The sequence below is a fragment of the Seriola aureovittata genome, chromosome 12 (assembly GCF_021018895.1).
Source record: "Seriola aureovittata isolate HTS-2021-v1 ecotype China chromosome 12, ASM2101889v1, whole genome shotgun sequence".
Lineage (NCBI taxonomy): Eukaryota > Metazoa > Chordata > Actinopteri > Carangiformes > Carangidae > Seriola > Seriola aureovittata.
The window spans coordinates 16,635,672-16,658,380 of NC_079375.1; the positions used below are offsets into that span (position 1 = coordinate 16,635,672).

The window sequence follows — 22,709 nt, forward strand, 5'->3', positions numbered from 1 at the left end:
TTTTCAAGGCACATTTTGAGAGCACTGACACCCGGCCCCCCCTCCCCAGGCTATCCCAGAAACACAGACCCACTGTGCAGCCCCCCACCTCTGGAAGCAGGATTTCAATTACATGGCTGAGTGGTGCCTTTCTAGCCCAACAAAAGGCAGATCCGGCTAGTTGGGATGGAAACAGAGTCGGGGGATAAGACAGACAGTGGGGGACGAGAGTGGAAGTTAGAGCTCCAGACACACACACACTCACAAACATTACTACATGAATATTGACACAAACACACAGAGGTGCTAAGGAGGTTGGCGCTTAACCCCTCCTGATCCTGAGGACTCATGAGCATTTGCCTGGTCTCTGGTAAGCAAAAGACTTTTAATTCTTGTGTGCTATTTTCTATCTTTGTGTATCTATTAGCTCATATATAACTAGGAAAGAATGCTATAAGGAAACGTTAGCAATTTGTGGTTTTCTTTTAGCAGTCACTGTATGTGCGCTTGACAGAAGGCTTCATCTTGGTGTTATGGAGGAATATACAGTGTTGTTGTTCTGCAGCTGCAGAATGAGACCAAACCGTCCGGCAGGACTGTGAGTGTGTGATGTGAATAAATAAGAAGCTCAGGCTGGCTGCTATGGAGAAATCACTTTGTTTTCGACAGGAGGATGTTTATATTGCCGCCAGGGAACTGCCTGAGACAGAGTGGTAGGAGAAAAGCTGTTTTCCTTAAACTTTTGCACATAACTTTGAGAATTAACTCGTTGACTTCATTTCATATTAAAAAGAAAGTTTGTATTCTAAGGACTTCTAAGCTGTTTGTACGTTTAAACCAGTGGTTGGGATTTCCAAAATAAAGTTATGCAGATCTTCCTGACTTTTTTCTCTGTTGATATACTTTCAGTCGACGTTTTGATCCGTATTTTTTGGTCAATCTACAATTTCCAAGGTAAACAATGAACCTTTAAGTCCAGCGGTGTAGTTTTACATCTTCAGGCACCTAAAAATTATTCAAATGAAACAGTCTCAGAGAAGAAAATCCCCCTTCGACTGAACTGATCGCAACTCGTAATGCTTTGTGTTTAAGGGTCACACACAAAAAAAAAATTTGGGAACCAACTGATTTAGTCCAACAGTTCCCAAAAAACAAGATTAGATGTTGAAAATTCTGTAATTGAAGGTTCTTATGAAATTGCTTCATCCGCCTATATTTTCAGTTTTACACCATGTCAGCAGTGACCAACCAGCCTCTTCCATTTGGTCGTCTGGAACGAGAAAAGCACATCCAGATGATCTTAAGAGCTTTCCAGAACCGCTGTGAGCCTTCATGTGAGTGCCAGACTCACTCACCTGGACCCAAACCTCAGCGAACGCCTCCTGGCTGGGGATCTGATAAGCAGCTTTCAAGTCAGGAGAAGATGGAGAACGGCTTCATGCAGCCACCAGAGAAAGTGAGCAGGCCAGGGACGGAGGGGCAGAACTTCGGAGGTGCAGCGAGATCAGACTTTATGTCCACACTGGAAACAGTCAGTGAGATTCATATTGATGCTCGGCCAGAGTTGCAAGGTAAGAACAAATATGTCCAGTTCTCTGTGTCTGTGTGTAGAAGAGGATTACTGTGCAGAGATTTCTCTACCTGAAGAGAACAATGCTTCATCATTGCAGGTCCACAGTGTGTTCCCAGGAAGATCTACAGCATCACCACAGGAGGCAGCAGGTCGCAGTTATTTGTGGCTGTGGAAGGTACTGGTGCATGTTCAGCTACAGTACATGTGTTTTAACTGAGAACATTCATCTCGTCTGCATTTTGTATCAAGGGAGAGGGAATAATGATGGTTTTCTGTGTATTCTCTGTCTCTCCTTTATGTCTTCCTCCTGTCAGAGAGCTCGTGTGTGTGTCTCCAGTGTTGTGGTCCAGCTCGGGCCTGTTCTTTCAAGGGCTTCGACTGTCAGGGCCACCAGGTCTTTTATTTTGAAAGGCCCCTTAGGGTGGATGCCTGCTGCCTCAGCTGCTGCCTGATGGAGATGAGAGTCTACACACCTCAAAAACATCTCATTGGCACTGTATGCCAGAGGTAGGAGAATCTGAATCTGCTCATATTGTTCTTGGTGGAAAGTGCATTAGAACAGTTTGGAAGGGTCTGCACTTAATTGAGTATTTCTATTTTCTGCTACTTCATACTTCTGCTCCACTACATTTCAGAGGGAAATATTGTATTTTTTGCTGTTACAGTTTACATATTACATCCATGATCAGCTTCTAAAATATGGCGCATTGTCAAAAAATGAAATATTAAACTCACCTAACATTAAAGCTTCTAACACATTAATGAATCACAAATAATATTTCAGTAATATAAAAAAAAAATAGCATCATCATCCTACATAATGAGTACTTTCATTTTTGAAACTTGAAGTGCATTTTCCTGCTAATGCTTCTGTACTTTTACTGAGGTAATGCAGTATTAATACAGCAGTGGTAAATGGATTTTGTTTGAGGTGCTCACAGCATTGAAAGAAATTCACTTTGCTAGTTACAGTCAGCATGCTCTAAAGGACTCATGGACAGACATGTTGCTGCTGATTTTTTGTCATTTCGATGAATGAACCCTTTAACCCTTTGACCTCCCGCTACCAGACTATTGTACCAGACACCGTAATACTGTACATTCTCATACTGAACAGTTTGTCATGTGAGCCTTTTTCCATGTCGCTCCTAGCCTCTGGCCACCCTGAGCCACCGTAGATGCCCAGGCCTGTCCGTAAATAGCATTGAGAGCTTTTACTGTTCCACACAGCCGGGGTGTAGTCTAAACCTGGGGGAGTTAATGCACAAAACAGCTGTCTGCACGGAGACACACCAACAGAACTGCACTGGACTGGGAAAGGAAGGAATGCAGCATCCTCCTTAATGGGAATGTTGGCTAATGGGAGCAATGGCAGCACCCTGTCTGCTGTAGCCAAACCAAAATGCTTCCTTCTTCATCTGGCCTGAGTTTGACTCCAGGGTTAGCTGGGGTGCCTTTGTGTGTCGAATTTAGAGTTTTCCAGAAGCAACACTCGATGAGGTTTTGTCTAATTACTGACCTGGCAGAGGTTTCAGTGACCAGAGGTCTACTTGGTATAAATATTCCCTCAGTTGTGCTAGAATAAAGCATGCCCCAATTTGAACCCTTCCGACACCAAGCGAACAATGGTTTTGGTGCTGCAGAATCATGACAGCTGAAAATGTGATCAACCAAGCATCAAGGCTGGGCTGCGCCACTGAGTGAAGTACTGGCCAGTGCATCTGCCAGGTTGCTTATTGCACGATCATGTAAGCGTAAGTGCGTTAAGTTGTTGTGCTGACTGTGTTGCAAGGTGGAGCATGTTCACCCCTCTTCTGGAAGTATGTGATTCAGAAGGAGCAAACGCCATCAGAATCCAGGGCTCCTGCTGTCCGTGCCGCTGTTTCTCCAACCAGCAATTTCAGGTAGTAACATTTAAGCAACCAAAAATAAAATATGTTTCTACAAGTGTATCACATTCACTATTTTTGGCTTTTAATCATAAACCAGATTGTCTCAAACATTGGTGAGAAAATTGGCACAATATGGAAGAAATGGCCTGGCTTCAGTGACGAGCATAACATGGATCATGAGTATTTTGGGTTGGAGGGTGAGTTCCAGAGATTTTATTCCTAATTTCTTATGGAGTGGTTGCCAATTTCTTTCTGTCATGTGCACCTTTGGAAGCCAAAGCAAAACAAGTTTTACTGAAATAGCATCATCAAGAACTCGACTTATATGTTTCTTTTCACAAATCTCTCTCTCTAGTTTCTTAGCAACACAAAAAGTAAACTCTAGAGCATGACAGCCTTCTTCAGATTGTAAAAACTATCTTGCACTTCACATTTTGTTTTGCTTGCTGAAAAAAGCACTGTTTGGTTAACGGTGTCGTAACATGTTTTTCATTTTATCAATGTGGCCTTTTGAGGTACTAACAGCCTTTTATACCCCAGTCGCATTTCAAATTCATAATGATGCCATTCCTAAATCTGTTTCACTCTTCCAGTGCCACTGAGTGTGGAATCACACATTAAGATGCTGCTGTTGGCAGCCACCTTCTTGTTGGTAAGCATATGAAATACTTTTGTCATTCTATTGCCCTTTTACTGTTGTAGTTGATCTTAGTGGAACTGACCTATTTATATACAGTTGGGTATAGTTTAATCTGTAATGCATTATAATTGTATTCATTGCACCATATTAAGATATTATGTATAAAATTTGATTAGAAGTATTAAGTGGCATTAAATTGAAATACTTAAATGTGTACTTTAGTATAGTGCTTCATTAAATGTACTTAGTTAGATTTCAGTCATAATTAAATCCCCTCACTGGTGAGCTCACCTGTTTTAATTATTTCTCCACAGAATCACATGTTCTTTGAGATGAGCTGATCAGTGAAACACGACCAATCATTCGTAACAGACTCACAATAAGTGGACAAGGGCTAGTGAGGCACACCAGCCAGGTCACAGATTTTCATGGTACAAAGACACTACAGCATGTGCACCAAGGCTCCTGTGGCATTGAAAGGTGTAGCCGAACCTTTCTAAACGAACCTCTACTCAGTTTCAACATCCATTTATGAAAGAAAGTGACACTGAACCGGCTTTAGCAGCAGATGCATATTTGACATTTATTGCTATATAATCCATCAGGTGTACATCCAACAGTGTTTCTTCACTTTTGACACACACGCAGACACCTGCACCCATCATCACACTACCAAACATTGCCAGCATTACAGTTTTTCAACAAACTATAGGCGCTTTCTTAACATGGTTCCAAAAAATGCTCCCGAGGAATTAATAAAAACTGTCACAGACCCTGGACCTGGGCCTAGTTTCATTTCTTTTACTACAAAATGGAAAAGGAGTGAAGGCCAGTGTTCCAGGACCCCTATACACCTTTGCTGAGGACATTAAAGCAGAGCCCGACCCTTGGATTATTTAAAGGCGGGGTAAAGACAAAAAAAGACATAAGGGAAACCTGGGTCGGGCTCGAGGCCAGGCACAGTGATCTAGGCAGCTTGGCAGTCCATTTTTAAGATGCCGGCTATACAACCTTCTGCTCAACACAGGATGGTCCTCATCCTTTGGGATTCAACTTCCAGGTCAAAGACGGAGAACCATCGCTGATTCAATTAAGTGATCTTTGAAGTGGACTGTATTTACAAATATATCGTACACAATAATAGTAATCATTCTAGTTCGAAATGACCAGAGGAATTGTAGATAAAATACAGCACTGTAATAAAATAACATCTACCAGCAACCCTGTTTGAGTCCCAATAAAACAGATTAACACAGATTTATTTTGACAGCAGGAAGTGTGATGTTATGTTAAGCAATAAAATCAGATCTCGCATTATAACAGATTGGCTTTGTTGTTGGTTTTCTTGAATTTTGTCAAGTACACTTTGTTAACAGCTAATGACCAAACACCAGTCACATGCCCCCCCCTCTCTCGTGGCAAGTTAACAGATGTTACAACTTGCATTACAAAACATAAAAAGGGAGGCTTTGCTCTCCTCTGGTTGATTAAAAATAACGCACATTTCTCTCTTCAACTTGGTTCAGTGTCCCGTTGAAAGGCTTTTCTGTTCATTTCCAATTTGACACACAGAAGGAATGGTCTTCTTGCCTCTGTCCCTGACTTTTACTCTGTCTTCAGATCACACAGTGCCAACTCACGCAGAGGTATCCTTCCCTGGACTCGTCATCCCTCAACACATCACAAATACACACACCTACACACGGCAAACAGAGACAAACATCATCATATCATAATGAAACAAAGTACGTCAGAGAAAAACTATTTCTTTTGCTCTAAATTAATGTAGCAACAGGTCTTACCCTTGCAGAGGTTTTCTGTGTGAGGGGCTAACGTCCGCCACTAGCATTCACCAGACCATGGAAGTCTTCCCAGGCTCTGCGAAATGTAAATGCAGTACATCATCATTCGTAATACAGCAAACAAAGTGTTTATATATTTGTGCCTTTTCAATGGTGGAGTAACAGGTGCATCAATTTACTGCAAAAGCACATGGAACAGGGAGTTGCATACATGGTTCTAATTTACTTTTTACATTAGACCAACAACTGACAATGAAAAATAGCTGTGAATGTTGAGATAAAGCATTTAATACATTATCATTCCCAAAGAGAGTAATGTCTAATACTGTAATACTTTTTAATGTAAATGTCACAAGAAAGAGAAAAATGCTCATCATGATTTCCTAAAGCCCAAAGATATTCAGTTTAAAATGATATAAAACAGAGAGAAGTAGCAGTTTTGCTTGATAAAAAAACTATATTGATTAATCGTTCATTCAAAATCACATCAAAATGTTTTATAGAATTCAGCTCTGAAACAACACTGACGCACTACAGTTAAAGAGAGGAAATGTTAAGTTTGTGAGCATGCAAACATTTATGTGTGAGAGAGAGGGTTGGAGAGAAGAAAAATAATAAAAAGGGTGGAGACATACATACTTAATGCTGTCTGTGTGTGTCTTGTACTCCATGATGGTGTTGGGAGGCAGGTTGAGGACTCTGCGCAGGGTGTCTCTGATGCGAGCAGTGGTCGCCTGGTCACTAGCTGTCTTGTTCCAGATGGAAATTATGTCCTCCTGGGGGAAAAAAAGCATCAGAAGGCATGTCTGAGTACATTACAGTAGGCAGTGCAGGATTACATGCAACAGGTGTCTGTTGGTGGGTTTACCTGGAAGCGTACTGACACCACAGCCCCACAGATCTCCTCTCCCACCATGAACTGCTCCCCCAGCATGGCCAGGATCAGGTTCTCCCAACACCGAGATGCTAGGCCTTTCCTCAGACGGATGATCCACTTCCCACCCATCTTATTGGCATCATCCTAAACACAAGACATGCAGGGGTTGAGTATGAACCTTTATAAAACATTCTTTAGTGCACAATAACTAAACAAGTCCAAGATATCAGCAAATGTGTACTCACCTCCCACATGGGTTTAATACCCTCTTTGAAGAGGTGAAAGTCACTATGGCCTGTAAGATCGCCTGGCCGGATCATGTGACTATAGAAACGCCAGAACTGCTCCACCTAAGAAAGGAGAAGAAATGGTTATGTCAATAATGGTGGGAGAATGAGTCAGCATAAGCTTGCATTTAATGGTTAGGGCTGCGTCTGGCTATGGTGATAAACAAAAGCAAAAGAGGGTCCCCTCACTATCTACTGTCTGTACGCTCTCTCTAAAGTTGTCATGAGGAGGCACATACCGAGGCGAAGCTGCCAATCTGTTTGATGTTCTGTTCATAGCTCTGTGTGCTGGCTGGTCTCCCCGGGGTGCGTCTGGAGTACCAGAAGGTGTAGTTGTATTGAAGAGGGTGCTCTCCTGCCCCTGGCACAACCATCTGCAGACAAGGAAAACATGACTAAGCCAAACAATTAACTTCAGAGGCATCAAACGCATATGAGTCATTCTTTAACAGACTCACCTTTTTCTTGGAAGTGTTCTGTTCCTTGTCCTCGTCTTCAGTTTTCTCCTTCTCACTGTCTTTCGGTGAGCCTTGGTCCTGGTCGTGGTCTCCACTGTCATCATCTTTCAGACTGGATATGATGGAAACAAAAGCAGCAAAATAAAAACGTCTGTGACATGCATTGACTAGTTTACATGAAGGGGTGTTGCCAATTTATTAGGACCACTTTGCTTAAAGTATTACAGTCTAATATAAAAGTCCTGCAATGGATTACATGTGATTAGACAATTTTATGATAATCTTAGAGACTGCAGTTTGTGCTGTTGAACTGTACTGTGTCATAGTGACGTGTATTTCTAATATTTGGTGTACAGTGACGTGAAATGGGGTACACAAAATAATAGAAACACTTACAGCTAAAACTGAGCGTCACTGCCTTCTTAAAGACATGATTTATTGCAGGGCTGCTGCATTTTACTGCAACAGTTTCAGCTACATGCAACAAATTGGTGAGTGTACTTTCTCCTTGTGAACTGCAAAGATGTAGACAGTTTATATTGCACATGTACACACCTCCCCTAAACTACACTGACCATGAATCGCCTCAACACGCTGTACGTGTCTTTCCCGTGCTTCAGGGCCACGGGAGTCTAGCTTGAGCCGAGCTCTCACGCACCTTCCCCCGCCTCTAAACAACCACCACACCGAGGATTCAGGGCCTGGGCGCCTTCCGGCAAGCTAAGCTACACCTAGCAACACGGCACATTTCCTATTACAGAACACAATTTACTCCCTGTTGTTGCTCCCATTTGTTTTAAATGCACACGTCTATGCGGACCTCGCTCTCGTTTGGGTTTATAAGCACTACAGAGCATGCAGGACCATGCAATGAATCTGACACACCTCTCTTTTTACACGCAACGCGACAGCTTCTCATTAACGTTAAAGCTCCCCAGTGGCTGTGCAGTCGCGACAGGGAGCCCACTCTCTGGTAGATACTCCACAGAAACTTTTCACTACTCACGCGTCAAATTTGTTGTTCATTATTTTCTAGGTGAGAGTCTCTCGGGGTCCGACCACAGCCTCCTGAATTCCGCAGGAACGGTGGCGCGCACTGTGGACGCGAAGTGTACGCGCACGCCATGTGCTGCTTGTCGTGGTGATGAGCGTGGAGAGTTCAGGGTGTCTCAGCTTTCTCTTTGCATGATAGAAAGTCACACATGTGTAAAGCCAAAATCACATAAAAAAAAATATGACACACAATAGCACCAAGTAATGTTTTAACATTTTATTCAACACATCTCATACAGCTGATTCCCAAACCAGTACCACTCTAATCAGTAATCTTTTTTAAAAGTCTGTTAACTGTGGCTCCAGTGAATAATCAGAAACCCTTTGACTTCTGCACACACAGACATGGGTATGAGCAGGCAGCCACAGCACCACACATACAGCAGCCTCAACACAAAAAGGGCTGGCGGCTTCTTCACATGAACCGGCTTCCTCTGATGTGCCGCATCCCCTCGTTTCATCCCCTCCATCCGTCCGCTTGTCATCTGTTCTTGCGGTCCTTCAAACGGTGGTTGTGTTCAGGTCCAAGCAGGGCTCTGGACCGAGTCTAGGGGGACAAAAAGGGAGGTGGGGGGTGATGGGGTTGAGGATAGAGTCAGGAACTTTGAGGACCTCTTTAGGTTCAGCCTGACTTTAGGGTTAGTCAGGATGGTGAGCGGGTTTAGGGGATGAAGGATTGAGAAAACCCTGTGTCTGTGTCCAGAGACGAACAATTCAAGCTAGCTAAGGAGCAGATTGTCTGGGGGTGAGGGATGGGAGAAAAGCTCTGGTATGGTATGGCATGGTATGGTGTGGTGTGGTTTGGTTGGCTCTGCTGGTGGAGACCATCCCCTCACCCCTTGCCCCCTATGCCTCTGTGAGGACCTTCATGAGAGGGCCCTTTGTTCCGGGCCGGCAGGCGCACCAGTGAGTGAATGAGCAAGAGCAGTGGCGGCCCTCTTCAATGGCTGCTGTTTGTTTACACCAGCCAGTCCCGTCATACTTCATTAGCAGCCCAGCCCACCGACAACCTCTGATGTCCTAATCGCCCATGAGTGTGTTGCTGCCCATCAGCCCTGAGCCTCAGTGGTTCAGGATAAAGGGCTTTCTAGGATTCCCGACACACACATTCCCACTAAATCTCTCTATCTGCCTGCCTTCTCAGCCACTCATGGTACACATACATGCACACACACACACACACACACACACACATACACAGCCTGTACGGTGAGGGTGTATGGGAGAGCTGGTTCTTTCATCGTGGGCCAAGAGGCACAGGGAGGTGAGTCGACGTCAGTGGAGCAGCAACAGTCCCAGAGAACTAGCTTTGCATCACAGAGATGTGAGAGACCTGCCGCCCAGAGAAAGACAAAGCAAGACAGAGCGATTATTCAGTGCTGCCATCTTCTGACCACAATCACAGACTTTAAAATATGTATGTAAGCTATGCATACACCCAATTTGTTGCACTGAATTGCCCCTGGTGCAAGATTTGCATTTGTTGAGCTTTACTGGAGTTAAAACACAGTGTGAGCAGAGGTGACAGTAGAGTTTCTCAATGTAACAATACAACGGCTGCAAATAACAAATATTTTCCATTTAGATGTTTCTTTTATTTACTCAGAAAATAGAAAAAGAAAAACTCAATCATGACTCCCCAGAGCCCAAGGTCACGCCCTCAAACTGTTTGTTTTGTCAGCAATCTAAAATCTTGATAACTGAGGAGCTGGAAACAGCAAATGTTTTTTATATGCTTCACATATGATTTAAGCAATAAATCAGTTACAAATAACATACAAACCTCCTGAATGGCTCTCCCCAGCCTCTCCTGACTTTTCACCACCTTCCTGAAAGAGACAAACATTCAACTATTACTTCTGACAGTGATGTAACCTGAAGCTGCTGCTATTACCTGTGTAATAACATTGTGACCAGAACGTTAAGACAGGAATAGGGCTAACCTGTGTATTCTGCGAGCCAGGCTGAGGGTGAAGTTTGCTGAGCAGTCAGGTTCGTAAGTGGACGGTAATATGGTGTAAGCTCCAGGAGGAAGACTACAGGCCAGACTGACATCCTGCATGTAACAGTGGGGGACGCAACTGGCCACAGGATCCTCGTCCCTGGGGATCGTCTGCGCAGATGCTCCTTCTGGGACCTGGATACAGTACATCGTCAAACTCAGATACTTGGATAGACTTATAAAAGAACTTTACATTCATCATTAACTAAATTATCATTTCATACAGTGTAATAAGGATTTATAAATATTTTATAAGTTGGTGACAGTTGTATTGTCATTTACTTAAGCTCATCAAAGTCAAAGTAAATATATATATATACATACACTCTGGCATTCTTATTGTGTTCAATCTGTTTTGTCTATTAAGTTGTGTTTAGGACTATTGGAGAAAATTGACTGAGGTAACACCAGTGAATTTACACTGGTGTTTTCAAAATGTCATTGATAATTGGTGGATAACTGGTTTCCTCCTTCAGTGACACCTTCAGAGACATGAAAACTACTTGAATTCTTTCTACCAAAAGAAGAAGTTTTCTTGTGTTTATTTTGTTACATACAAGTTATTATATACCAGTGCTTTGGACCACAGCAAATAACTGTAAATAACTTATCAAAAAATCTTTCCTAGGGAACACAATTGTTCGATTTATGTTTTTTTATATGAAGCATCTAAGTTAGATGTGACATCCTTTCCAATATCGACATTCACGCAAACACAGACTCCTTAAAGTAGGTGTTACTGTCCAAAAGACTAACATTTCAAAGATGTGAACAGAATTCACAGCAGAATGACTGGGGTAACGTACACAGAAGTAGATGTCCATCTAACGCCTCTAAATGACACTGGTATTCTCCCTTAATATGTGACTAACCTTGTAAATGTGAAAGCCAACAGGGTGCAGATCAGTGTCAGGGCGGTTCTGCTGCAGGGTTATCCTGACATTAACTCCTGATGTCACCGCTGGGTGGTCACACACTGTAAAAGGGAAGCGGGGGTTCTGCCAGTGAGACAGGAAGTTCCTGCTTCCTCCGGCCGTCCTTCCCTCCACCCACGAGCCCCGGAAGTAACTGGTCTCCCACTCCCCATCTGTTGTTAATGGCAGTAAAGGTGCTGGGCTTTTCAGGGCACTGAGAAGAACACAGACATTATTAGGTCATGAATAATTCAATCATTACAAATAAGCACTTTAAATGATGAAATGCGACACTAAGAAAAAACATATTCTGTAAAATGTTTAAGTTAATGGCTTAAAGTCTCCTTCCTGCTGTTTAAAAGGATTAAAAAAAAAAGTTTAATTTACTATATGATTCTTTTTTCAATTTGACCAGCAGGTGTCACTATATATCTACTATCTGTACACTCTGTTCTGATACTTTATGTCTAGGCCTACAGTTTATTAATCTGAGATCATAATTAGTTAGTTGGGTTTTTTTTCTCAATAGACACGGTGGGCTATGCAGGAAGTAAAATTAAAGCACATGAATGTACCTGAACATTTTGAAACTATAAAGTTCAACATTTGAAATAAAAAAGAAACACAGCATGGATGGAATTTACTTTCTTTTCCCATTAACTGGTCGTTACCTAAGGGATATGGAAGAGGAGGAAAAGACCCTGATGAGAAAGCGGACCTCAGCGTCTGGCTGGTAGGTGCTGGGGATCAGCAGGTAGTATCCGGGCTCCAGCTGCCCGTGGAGGACCACCTCTCTCTCGTAGGCGTGGCAGTGGGTAGAAGCACATGGAGGTTTGTTCAACATCCGGCTCAGATTAAAACGCTTCTTCTCCACCTGGTGACAGAAAATTGCTCTCAACTGAGGCAAAGCCACGAACAAACACTGCATCGCTCGTTTCCAATGCGAATGACACTACAAACCTTCCACATGTGTAGAGCAGTAGCCTGGTAGTGCTGGTGCTTTGTGTTCTTGTTGTCCTCGAGCGGCGTTTGTGCGTATTTCTCTGTGTTTCTCCACTTCCTATGCTGCAGCAGGGACACCAGAACCTCTCCTCTCTCACTCACTTTCAGCCAAAATTTGGGGTTGGTACCGTAGCTGCTGCTGTTCCGACTACCACCAGCTGAGTGCCCTTTTATCCACCGGCCAGCCAGCTGATGGCTGTGTTTGAGCAGACTTCCTGCCAGAGATGAGAGTTTTCAGGTTGAAAAAGATGTTGCCAAGGAGGCCAGAATTAGAGACTGAAAGTAAAAAAACCCTCTTCAACAAAATACGGAAATTACCAGTATAGATGCTCTTTAGGTGTCCCTCCTCACTGATGGGGTATCCCACTGTGACATCATCAAACTGCGACATGAATTCGGCCTCATCCAACCAGAACTCGCCCTCGGCAGCCCTGGCTTGTAGATCTGAAGCACAAACAGGTTCGACAGAGCTCCAACCTGCACCACTGCAGAGAGGGGTAGAAAGACTGAATGAAGACCGGGGCTGAATCCCAATGTCTGAACTTCCCCGCACTTGCACACTGATCGGTAATATTTATGGCAGTGATTGAGGTCTGAAGTCCCATCACATGGCACAATGTGGCATAGCACGACAGCAGACCTGATGTGATTATGGTAAGCACTTCAGTACTCAAGTCCAGAGGGTGGACATATGGATTCAGCAAAACTCTTTTTGAGGTTGCACACATGTAAAACAGACAAATCTTCACTGTGACATGCCTCCCTACCTCTCTATCCAGGCCCCTCCCCAGCAGCATCTTCCCCAGGGGTTTCTGATCCTGAGCAGCCGTACTTCGCTCCCTGACAGCGTCTTCACATCCAACCACTCCATGACAGTCAGAGCATGGTATTGACCCAGCTCACTGGCACCTAGAACAAAGAGATCAACAGGTTATGTGACAAGTGATCCCAAGATCACTTTTATCTGCAAGGAAAACATTTTCCTGACCTCCAGGGCTGCTGTGAGTGGAGCAGCTCAACGCACACTCCTGCTTCACAGGGTACAGAAGGTTCAGGTCCAGCCTTCTCCTCCTGACCTGGTCGCTGTCCTGCTCTGGTCTCTGCTCCTCCTCTGACCCCAAGTCCCCTAAGCTCCAGTGTTCTGCTAGGCCACCGGTCAAATCCACCAGGGCCTCAGACACCTGCCCCGCCCACAGTCGCTCATATGAGCCATGAAACCTAGAGAGGATGGAAGGGACAATAAACAGGATTTCCACACTTCTCTAAACACGGAGTGCATGACAAGGTCAGTAAAACTTTCCAAAATAACACAGAAAATATTTGCCCTAGGTCAAAGTTCATGGTAGGTTAAGCTGAGAGATAAGACAGGGGAATTCCGCAGGCTACTTACTTGGCGTAGGCCTTCTCCAATAGAGCTACCCAAAAGGCAGTGGGGGAGTGGCAGCATGAGAAGCAGAGAGAGGAATTGATACAGGGCAGGCAGTCATCGATGGTCACCTCTGTCCAGTGTCCCTGCTGCCAGAAACGAAACTGGAAGAAGCCCCTGTACCTGCTGTCACCCCACTGGGGCTGGTCTGGGGGCAATACCTACAGAGAATCATGGACTAAGTCACTACAGCAGTACAGAATATAGAAACATCCTTATTCGTTATTCTAACAACTGGGCCTATGTTTTCAGTTCTCCATATTCTGAACAAAGAGTTACAAGACATTGAAAAAAAACCATTAAAATGCAGTTGTTGCTCTACCTTGTTCAGTAGATGTTTGTTCTTGAGCAGGACGGTGCAGGCACAGAGAAACCAGCAGTCTCCTAATAAGCCTTGTTTAGCATGACCCAAGGTGATGTTGTCAGGGAAGAGAACTGGTGACTGGCAGATCTCCTGGAGGTGTGGAATTTAAATGAAGGAGGACTGAGACATGCAGGTTTAAAGAAGACTTAAAGAAGACTTGCAATAGCCCTGGGAGTTTGGTTGTGAGGGAGGGTGAAAAAAAAAGTAGGTGCAGAACTGAAAGTGGGTAAAGAATGTTGATTTCAATCAATTTGTTTTTGTGAACATGGAGGTCAGGGCCTCTCTCAATATTGTTTTTTAATGTTATCATTTTGTTGGTTGCAACATGACAGACAAATAAAAATAAAAACATGGCAAAAATATTGTCTGTTTCTTTTTTAATAGATCTGATTTGTGAAATACTGAACAATAACTCTGAGCCTGTAGGCACTAATAAGGTAATAATAAGAGAGATATCCTTCTGTGGTTGAACAAATAAACCTTTGACAGGTGATACAAGTTTACCTGTCACAAGCCAAAAAGGGATGAAAGCTTCACATGATAGTAACAACAGCATGTAAACGTTTAACCCATAACAAAGACAAACAAACAAGGCATTCACTGCGGCATTTCCCATTTCCCCTTGACAATGGATCTAACCTGCGGGCGCCGCCAAGTAATGTTTCCCTGCAGCCTGGCGATGGGCGTGGAGCTGTCAGAGAATAGGGACGTGTCGTCAGAGGGGAAGTCCAGGTCCTCAAACAGAGCCTCACCTCCGCACTCTGCCCTGCCCTCTCCTTTCATGGCTGCTGCGTCTTTTCAACCTGGATGCTACCTGCTGGGTCAGTGGGTGAACCTCAGCCAGCAGTGACCATCCTCACTGACCCCATGTACATTTTACACTTGTATTACACCTAAAAACAAAACAAACAAACAAAAAAATACATTACATATTCATGAGATTTGTGGTACTGTGCAAAGATCATAGACAACAACAGAAAGTGGAGGTTTAACCTGTTTACCTGTGGTATTTTTTTCTTTTTTATTTTGTGATTATTTGGACAATTGTATTATATGCATGTTATTTATGATATGATAAATGCTATAACAATGGATATATAGTGTTACACCATTGATGATATGTAAGTAAAACAGTGTTTTAGGGGGGAAACATTTTAATGCTTATCCACTTCACACAACCGAATTACAGTTAAATATAAAGACAATACGTTTGACCTGTCCCCAAAACTAAAATACAATGTTAATTACAGAGCAAATAATTATGTGGCTCTCTGTTTTATTACCTTTCTCCTCTATTAAGCATTTTTCCCCCCGTGACTGTCATTGTTTTCCTTATAACAGTTGCAGCTAGCGGTTGACGTTAGCATCTGTTAGCTTGTAATGCACAGCTGTAGCATCTCCATATCGCTTCATCTTCTCATGGTTTCAGAAGTATAAACACAACCGGTTTTTATCCCACAACGCCAAAGATTTCGTCATGAGCAAGAGTTATATCCAAACCAGATCAAACATATCATCCCGTTGAATATGAAAACACTTCCGCCTGGACATCCAGCTCTTCATTCATAAAGTGAATCCTTCCTGTGCTGCTGAACACTCCTGCCACCTACTGTTGATACAGGGAACTACACACTCTATTAGGTAAACCTGCCTAAAACCAATGCAGTCTAATACAACAACCCTGCAATAAATACCACCTTCACTAAGGCTTAAACCAGACATGTGTTGACTCAACTTTAAGATCATTTCAGAGGCTTTTAATATGAGTTTAGACTAATTATTGGAAATACTTTAAACTAGTAACTGAATAAAATCTCAATGAAAGCTGAACAATATGGTGATGATGACACCAATAACAACAATATTAACAACAATAATAATAACTACAACAAATATCATCAGTATTTTCATAACCTTCATCTCTTAGACTACATTAGTATAAGCTTGGTGAACCTAATAAACGGGCAGCTGAGTGTGTATTTGCTCAAGGACTGTCCTTAAGTAATCTACTATTTTGAAGTACTGGTAAGTCTGCTTTGCTTCCCACCTTTCCTCCCAACTTTATATTATTCTTTCAATTTTAATTTCTTGACTTCTTTCCTTCCATCCTTCCTTCCATCCTTATGTTTTGCCCTTCTTCCCTTCATCTTCTTCTATTATTCCTTCTTCTCTTTCCTTTCCTTCTTCAACATCAGAAAGCATGTAAAGATACAACGTGTTCACCTGTCACTAAAACGTGTTTCCTTCGTCCCTACGGTGAGTACTTTTACTTTACAACTAATGTTTGTTCACTTTGTTCAAAAATGATTTTGTAACGTGACTAGACAGAAATTGTTATGTTGTAAACTATATAAAACATTGAGTCCAATGGTCAAATATTAACACAGAGTCAGAAGATTATTTTAAAAAATATTCAATTTATTGGCTTTAAAATGGTATATTTAAAGAAATACAAAAATATTAAATTCTTTGACGTTAAAATGATACATTAAATTCATCTTGTGCGACTTTGTGTCTTTATGGTCCATTAGTGTAGAGGCTGCCCGGCATTTTTTTTCTAGAAAGACAAAAAGGAAAACATGAGATAGATTCACATAACACAGATTGTTGAGTCTTGGTGTAATGTTGTAGTGTCCTAGCACAGAGACACTGTAGGTTGAATGGAGAGATGAACTTACTCTGGCACAAACTCCATGGCACGTTTCACCCACATCGAGTCAGGGTTCACACATACAAGTTTGTTTTTCACTGTTACAAAGCTGTATTAAGACAATGGAAGATGTTCAGACACCACAACAATAGCAGGGCTTACAGTTAACATATACTTAGTACATGATAGTAGTTTTGTTTCAAATGCCGTGATTGTTTTTCTTACATTATTGCCTTGATGTTGCAGAAATTGCTGTCCTGGACTACGTAGTATCTCAACTTTTTGAATGGGATTGGGTTTTCATTGTACTGTGTGCAGCAAACCTTCACTTGACCTATACAAAAGAAAAACCACAAACATTTCAGCAAAGAAAGAGGCCAAATAACATATATAATGAGCTCAGAATCTAGACAAAAACATATCCTGTGTTCTACTAAATCAATAGAATTAGTGAAATGAATAATCATGAGTGAATCAATGAAGTCATACTTACTGCTTTCACTCTGCTCCACCAGCGCCAACACCAGCAGCAACAGTACAGAGACAAACACAGCGAGCTTTGCCATCCTTACTCAGCTTCTCTTCAGCAGTGATTTCGTTGTCTGATCTGAATTCTCAGTTGGGATGAACTGATAAAGTTTGTCTCTGGCAATGAAGTTAATATAAATACTGCGAGAAGCGGAAAAGCACCGCCACAAAGAAGAACTTAACAGGAAAAACCACTGTAATCCAGGTCAAGCAGGAAGTATGACACAAGTACTTTTACCCATACTGATGGCACAAAACCCCCTATTCTGCGGGATAGTACAAAGAGATGCAGTATATACATATATGTGTTACATATCAAAAAAAAGATCCTGGCATGATGGTAAATGCTGGTTATTCCTTGAATGTAAATACTATTAGATACAATGACTTGACTACTTGATTCATGCCATTTTATGCTTCTCACTGTATATGCGTTCTTCACTATATTTCAGACTTCACTCAAAAAACATGTGATAAATTTGTAAAATATGATGTATTCTCATAAATTAAACTACATTGCTGTATATAAAGTGGTTAAAATTTGTTCCATCAACATTAAAATGCTCCTTTACTAATTTAATCTAATGTAATCTAGTCTAGTCTAGTCTAGTCTAATCTAATCTAATCTAATCTAATCTAATCTAATCTAATCTAATCTAATCTCTTCTAATCTAATCTAATCTAATCTAATCTAATCTAATCTAATATAATATAATATAATGTAATGAAATATAACATAATATAATAATACAAAGGTAACATAATGAGTACTTTTATCCTTGACATTTTATATGATGCTGCTAAAATTTACGGTTTCACTCAATATTTTGAATGCAGTACTTTCACTTTTAAATAGTACATATTTATGTAGATGTTTTGCGAACTGTCACTGTTAGTAAGGTTGTCTCATTGAGGTCAATATCTGTTTTCAAGAGAGACTTGAGAACAAGACACGTATGATGTACAATACCGTACAATAGTTTGACAGCAACCCCAAACCTCACAACATAACATCCTGCTAACCTTGTTGCTGCAAACAAACAACATTATGGGGCAATGTAGACAAGACGTTTTGTCTCTAAGTATGATATTTGTTTTTAAATATTGTCCCTCCATCCAGTTAGCATTCACAATTATAATATAATTCGTCAATCAATCTTCACAGTGTGTGTGTGTGTACAAGAGTGAAATGCAAATACGCAGCTTGGGTGAAGTACATTCAACCACAGTGTAAAACAAGAGAAAAGAAAATTCAAGTCAGCTTAATCATGTTTTGTAGAACAAATCATTTAAACATATAAAATTAATCTTCACTCTTTTAATCTTAATCTTTTTCATTTAAAAAACTAATTTTTTCAAAAGAAATGCAACAAATGTATTAAGAACATCATGTCATACAGTTTATGGGAAAGTCCATTTTGAAATGTCACAGTAGGACACGTAAATTCATCGGCATGAATAATAAAATTACAGCTGCAGAAGCAAGTGAGTTTTATGTAGTGTTCTTTATTACTCATTTAAGTCAAATATTCAAGTCGAGACAACTCTAAATGTGTCAAGTTTACTAATAAACATACAATGCAGCACATTTATCAAAATGTTATTGAAAATAACATAACAACAATAAAATCCACATTAATTTTGAAATACATTAAAAAAAACTTGATGTAACATTTCCATCCTTAAAACTAGAATTAAAACACTGAAAAAGAACATGTCGGTCATTTCCATCCCCATCAAACAAGTTCAGATCAGAGAGGTTGAGGGAATCAACAAATCAGAGGCTGGAATAGTGCTGCAGTCCTGATAAGAGGGTGTTGTTTGGGATAAAAATTGACGTATTTAAGTCTGTTGAACTCAAAGATGCCAGTGAAAACAATGATCGCCTTCTAACAGTTCAATATACTAAGATAGGTATATAGAATCATTATAAATGCTTTTAGTAACACCTGTCCTTTTCTCACAATGATCGGTCAAAATGGCAAAATGATGAAAAAGATCTAGCCCAGGTCTGACTTTTCTGTAGCAATCAAGGGAAATTATCCTCTGAGCCACAGCTTGCAGGTCCTGGAAACCTGCTATCTCAAACTCCTTACTATAAGAAAAGGGGGTTTGGGTTTTCTAATAGAATTTGAACAGTTTTGGTTATCTCAGATGATTTGTAAGGTTCTGTGTGGCAGCTCTTCTCATTGGTTTGGATTGAGCTTTGAATAAAGACCTACTGAAACATCTGCTCAGAGGTGAAGAGTGAAAACGCTCCTCTGCTTTCTCTGCTTATGTGTCACTCGATGTCTTATTGTCACAGAAACCTGGTTTCTTAAAATACTCCTTTCACTGATGGATAGGTTTATATTTTGTGTACTTGTGGCGTGCGAGTGTTGTATTAAGAGAGACTTGAAAGAATCTCAACCTTTAGGTCACTGTGTCAGGATGTGTCATCAGAAACTATAGTCTGAACTAAGGCAAGAACGAGGGACTACAAAGGCCCAGATATTTATAGGACGAGTTCAAGACTGTAAGAAATGAGTATCCCTGTGGTCAGATGTGGCCTTGACTTAAGAGCCGGTCGGTGATTAAAGAAAAGTCAGTATCCTCTACTCAGGAGAGCATTTTCGTCTCACAGTTGAGCAGAGACAATGATTAAGTTATAATGTTCTCACAGCAATACAATATAAAAAAAAGCATGTTGCAGGAAATAAACAACGTGTAACTCAAGCTTGGTGCGGTTTTGGTGGAAAGTTCGCGATGAAAAATCTACTGACTTCATCTGTATCGTGACCTATTTCAGTGGTCCAAATGCACGTTTTCTCATCAGATGCATGGGTCTTGAGCATATAGTAAGAGTTCCTCTGACCTAGAAAAGAACCTGCACCCTTGAAGCAACCCACTTGTAGCAGCCCACATCAAGCCGGTGCATAATGCGGCCTTTAGTGAACCTTCTTCCTTCATCCTCTCTGAAGTCTTCAAAATGTCAAACAGTTCTGTTTAGTTAATTGTATTGTTTTCTCTAACTCTTCTTTAACAGTATTATGTACATGGTGAGAGTCACTGACACACCTTTGTGACTTTCCATGCTGCACTGGTTCTACAGGACTTTTTGTTTTATTGAAGGTGTGGTATGAGAAGACCTAACATGTGAACCAACACCTATAATTACAGATATTTTATATTTTCAGATTTGGTCAAGATACCAGGTGATTGTAAGTTTCTGTTCTATTCTTTTCTATTCTGTTTTATTCATATCCTTTATGTAAAACCGTAATTCTGTAACATAATTTCATTTAAATTGACAGGTGCTGAATGATCATACTGGTTGTTTTTAATCCCTCCTCTCCAACTTGATCTTTAAAGACTTTCTAAATTTTTTTGCATTACAAAATTTGTATGTCCTTGGAGTTTCATATATTGATATGATATGTCTGTTCCCCCCATCTTCCCCTTTTCTTTCACTGGGGAAAATGAGGGGGGTTTCTGTGGTGGTGTAACACTTCTGATGAGGGCAGATCTTATCTTTTTTTCCGATTGGAAGTTTCCTGTGTCTCTGAAGAATATATAAGGCCGCTTTCATCAACACTTTGTCACTCTCTCACTCCACCTGTGGACAGGCGAGACAACTGCTCAGCTCAGAGTCACTGCTGCCAACACAGAGGAAGACATGGTGTCAATCAAAGCGACAGCGATGGTGGTCACACTCACTATTTGTCTGCTGGCGGCAGACACATCGGCAGGTATGCATCAGGTTTCCTCTCTTGTGTCTGTCTCCATCTCTTTTTTATTTTTATTCAGTTGGTTTTATTTTTTTTTTCCTGAGTGTTATACAAATCCACAGAGTTGCAGATGCATGCTTTTTTTTATCTCTTTACTTTTTCCTTTTCAGTGTCTGATCAGCTTGTCTTTTCTCTTGTTTCATAGTGCACAATGAATGCTGTCGAAGGTACATGAAAACCAAAATACCATTTGCTTTAATCAAGGGGTACTCAGTCCAGACAATCACAGAGCTGTGTCCTATCAATGCCATTATGTAAGTATCAATAAAATGATGTTCGTCACCTACTCCTGAGCAAGGAAAAGAATAACAATGAGACATAACTTTAGTGTTTATGGTAAGCCAACAAATATTCATCTTATTTCCTTCTTTTTAATTCTATAGTTTCCACACATGGAAGGGAAAAGCGTGCACCAATCCTGCTTTGAAATGGGTGATGGACTATGTGGAGCGTCTTAGGTAAGATTTCTCACAGAAACTGTTGCAGCATAACTGCCAAATATAATTCTGCAGTGTGTGAAATGTCTTTTCACAACAGAAAGAAAACTATTAATAACTCATCATTCTTTATCTTCATTACAGGAATAAAGCACAAATGGTTCACAACAAGACCTCAAAACTGCAGAAATAGACTTCAAAGATGACAAAATTTTTCTGCTTTTCAAAGGCGAGACTGAAACTGTTTTCCATCGCAGCTTTGCCTGTTATCCAGTAACCAGTGGTGTTATGTTAATGGTTTTATAATTCAGTGGACTCTTGCTTAAGCTGATAATAAAAACAATGGAATACAGCCATCAGCTCAGTTATAAGAGCATTTTATATTATATTATATTTTTCTAGCATTTGTGTATGAAATATTTTGTATTTGTGCATGTTGTAAAATACAATCATTAAAGGTTTATTAAAAAGTCCAAAGTCTCTTAATGAAAACACTTCTCTGTGTGTGTATTGTTGAACCTGTACACAGAAATTATAACGACAAGTGCACAGTTCCCAGACAGCATAACACCTGTTATCTTCTCCAATCTGTTTATCTTTCTCACGGTGAAAAATTCCAGCGCTGGAAGTTTTGTGTCCTGTCACAAAAATCTTGCAAATGGTTAACACAAGGTGGTGAAAGTCCTGTGACATCAGCAGGAGGAAGTCATGGGAGCTGTTTATTCAACACAAACAGCGGAACTGATAATTTCCATGCTGACACACCGGTCACCATACATGCTAGCATCAGCTGTGATCGAGTATAAGGCTTTGTTTAATTAATAGGCCATGGTGTAATGATTTTGCAGGGACCACCATTGCTGTAGTAGTGTGTAATTAAGGAACTATCAACTCTGAAGGAAATATTTAAAAAATAATAATAATTTTATTACCTTAAAAGGGCAAATTCTGACCTTCTGAGCCAAGATTTTCCCCTAAATTTCCCCTTAAATAGGTTAAGAATAGGTTAAAAACACATTCTATTACAATTTCATGTATAAGCCTAAATCTATTCTGCA

At 41.0% G+C, this 22,709-nt stretch overlaps 5 protein-coding genes across 6 annotated transcripts; 2 read left to right on the plus strand and 3 right to left on the minus strand.

Annotated features, from left to right (window-relative positions):
- The first annotated feature begins 43 nt into the window (after window positions 1–43).
- Window positions 44–5,408, plus strand: LOC130178657 (phospholipid scramblase family member 5). Its single transcript, XM_056391076.1, has 8 exons — window positions 44–349; window positions 1,202–1,550; window positions 1,650–1,727; window positions 1,867–2,059; window positions 3,345–3,456; window positions 3,542–3,641; window positions 4,038–4,096; window positions 4,399–5,408. The coding sequence occupies exons 2-8, from the start codon at window positions 1,211–1,213 to the stop codon at window positions 4,423–4,425; spliced, it is 909 nt and encodes a 302-aa protein (XP_056247051.1). The 5' UTR covers window positions 44–349; window positions 1,202–1,210; the 3' UTR covers window positions 4,426–5,408.
- eif4e2 (eukaryotic translation initiation factor 4E family member 2) lies at window positions 4,642–8,665 on the minus strand. Of its 2 annotated transcripts, none has more exons than XM_056391077.1 (8): window positions 8,515–8,665; window positions 7,509–7,620; window positions 7,290–7,424; window positions 7,009–7,113; window positions 6,755–6,907; window positions 6,526–6,662; window positions 5,887–5,962; window positions 4,642–5,780 (listed from the first exon to the last, which is right to left on the minus strand). In XM_056391077.1, the coding sequence occupies exons 1-7, from the start codon at window positions 8,532–8,534 to the stop codon at window positions 5,914–5,916; spliced, it is 711 nt and encodes a 236-aa protein (XP_056247052.1). In that variant the 5' UTR covers window positions 8,535–8,665; the 3' UTR covers window positions 4,642–5,780; window positions 5,887–5,913. The 2 variants fall into 2 exon arrangements, with proteins under 2 accessions (XP_056247052.1, XP_056247053.1); XM_056391078.1 differs by having other exon boundaries at window positions 6,522–6,662.
- Window positions 8,666–8,763: 98 nt separating this feature from the next.
- Window positions 8,764–15,854, minus strand: capn10 (calpain 10). Its single transcript, XM_056391073.1, has 13 exons — window positions 15,553–15,854; window positions 14,909–15,162; window positions 14,228–14,359; window positions 13,870–14,066; window positions 13,468–13,697; window positions 13,247–13,388; window positions 12,798–12,964; window positions 12,438–12,694; window positions 12,149–12,351; window positions 11,436–11,691; window positions 10,505–10,698; window positions 10,345–10,390; window positions 8,764–9,894 (listed from the first exon to the last, which is right to left on the minus strand). The coding sequence occupies exons 2-13, from the start codon at window positions 15,050–15,052 to the stop codon at window positions 9,865–9,867; spliced, it is 1,998 nt and encodes a 665-aa protein (XP_056247048.1). The 5' UTR covers window positions 15,053–15,162; window positions 15,553–15,854; the 3' UTR covers window positions 8,764–9,864.
- Window positions 15,855–16,672: 818 nt separating this feature from the next.
- ccl20a.4 (chemokine (C-C motif) ligand 20a, duplicate 4) lies at window positions 16,673–17,655 on the minus strand. The gene is made up of 4 exons (XM_056392186.1): window positions 17,413–17,655; window positions 17,145–17,253; window positions 16,948–17,028; window positions 16,673–16,826 (listed from the first exon to the last, which is right to left on the minus strand). Exons 1-4 carry the CDS (start codon window positions 17,483–17,485, stop codon window positions 16,787–16,789), a joined length of 303 nt encoding a protein of 100 aa, XP_056248161.1. The 5' UTR covers window positions 17,486–17,655; the 3' UTR covers window positions 16,673–16,786.
- Window positions 17,656–21,020: 3,365 nt separating this feature from the next.
- On the plus strand, window positions 21,021–22,143 carry ccl20a.3 (chemokine (C-C motif) ligand 20a, duplicate 3). Its single transcript, XM_056392004.1, has 4 exons — window positions 21,021–21,175; window positions 21,360–21,468; window positions 21,598–21,672; window positions 21,796–22,143. The coding sequence occupies exons 1-4, from the start codon at window positions 21,103–21,105 to the stop codon at window positions 21,842–21,844; spliced, it is 306 nt and encodes a 101-aa protein (XP_056247979.1). The 5' UTR covers window positions 21,021–21,102; the 3' UTR covers window positions 21,845–22,143.
- Window positions 22,144–22,709: the final 566 nt, after the last annotated feature.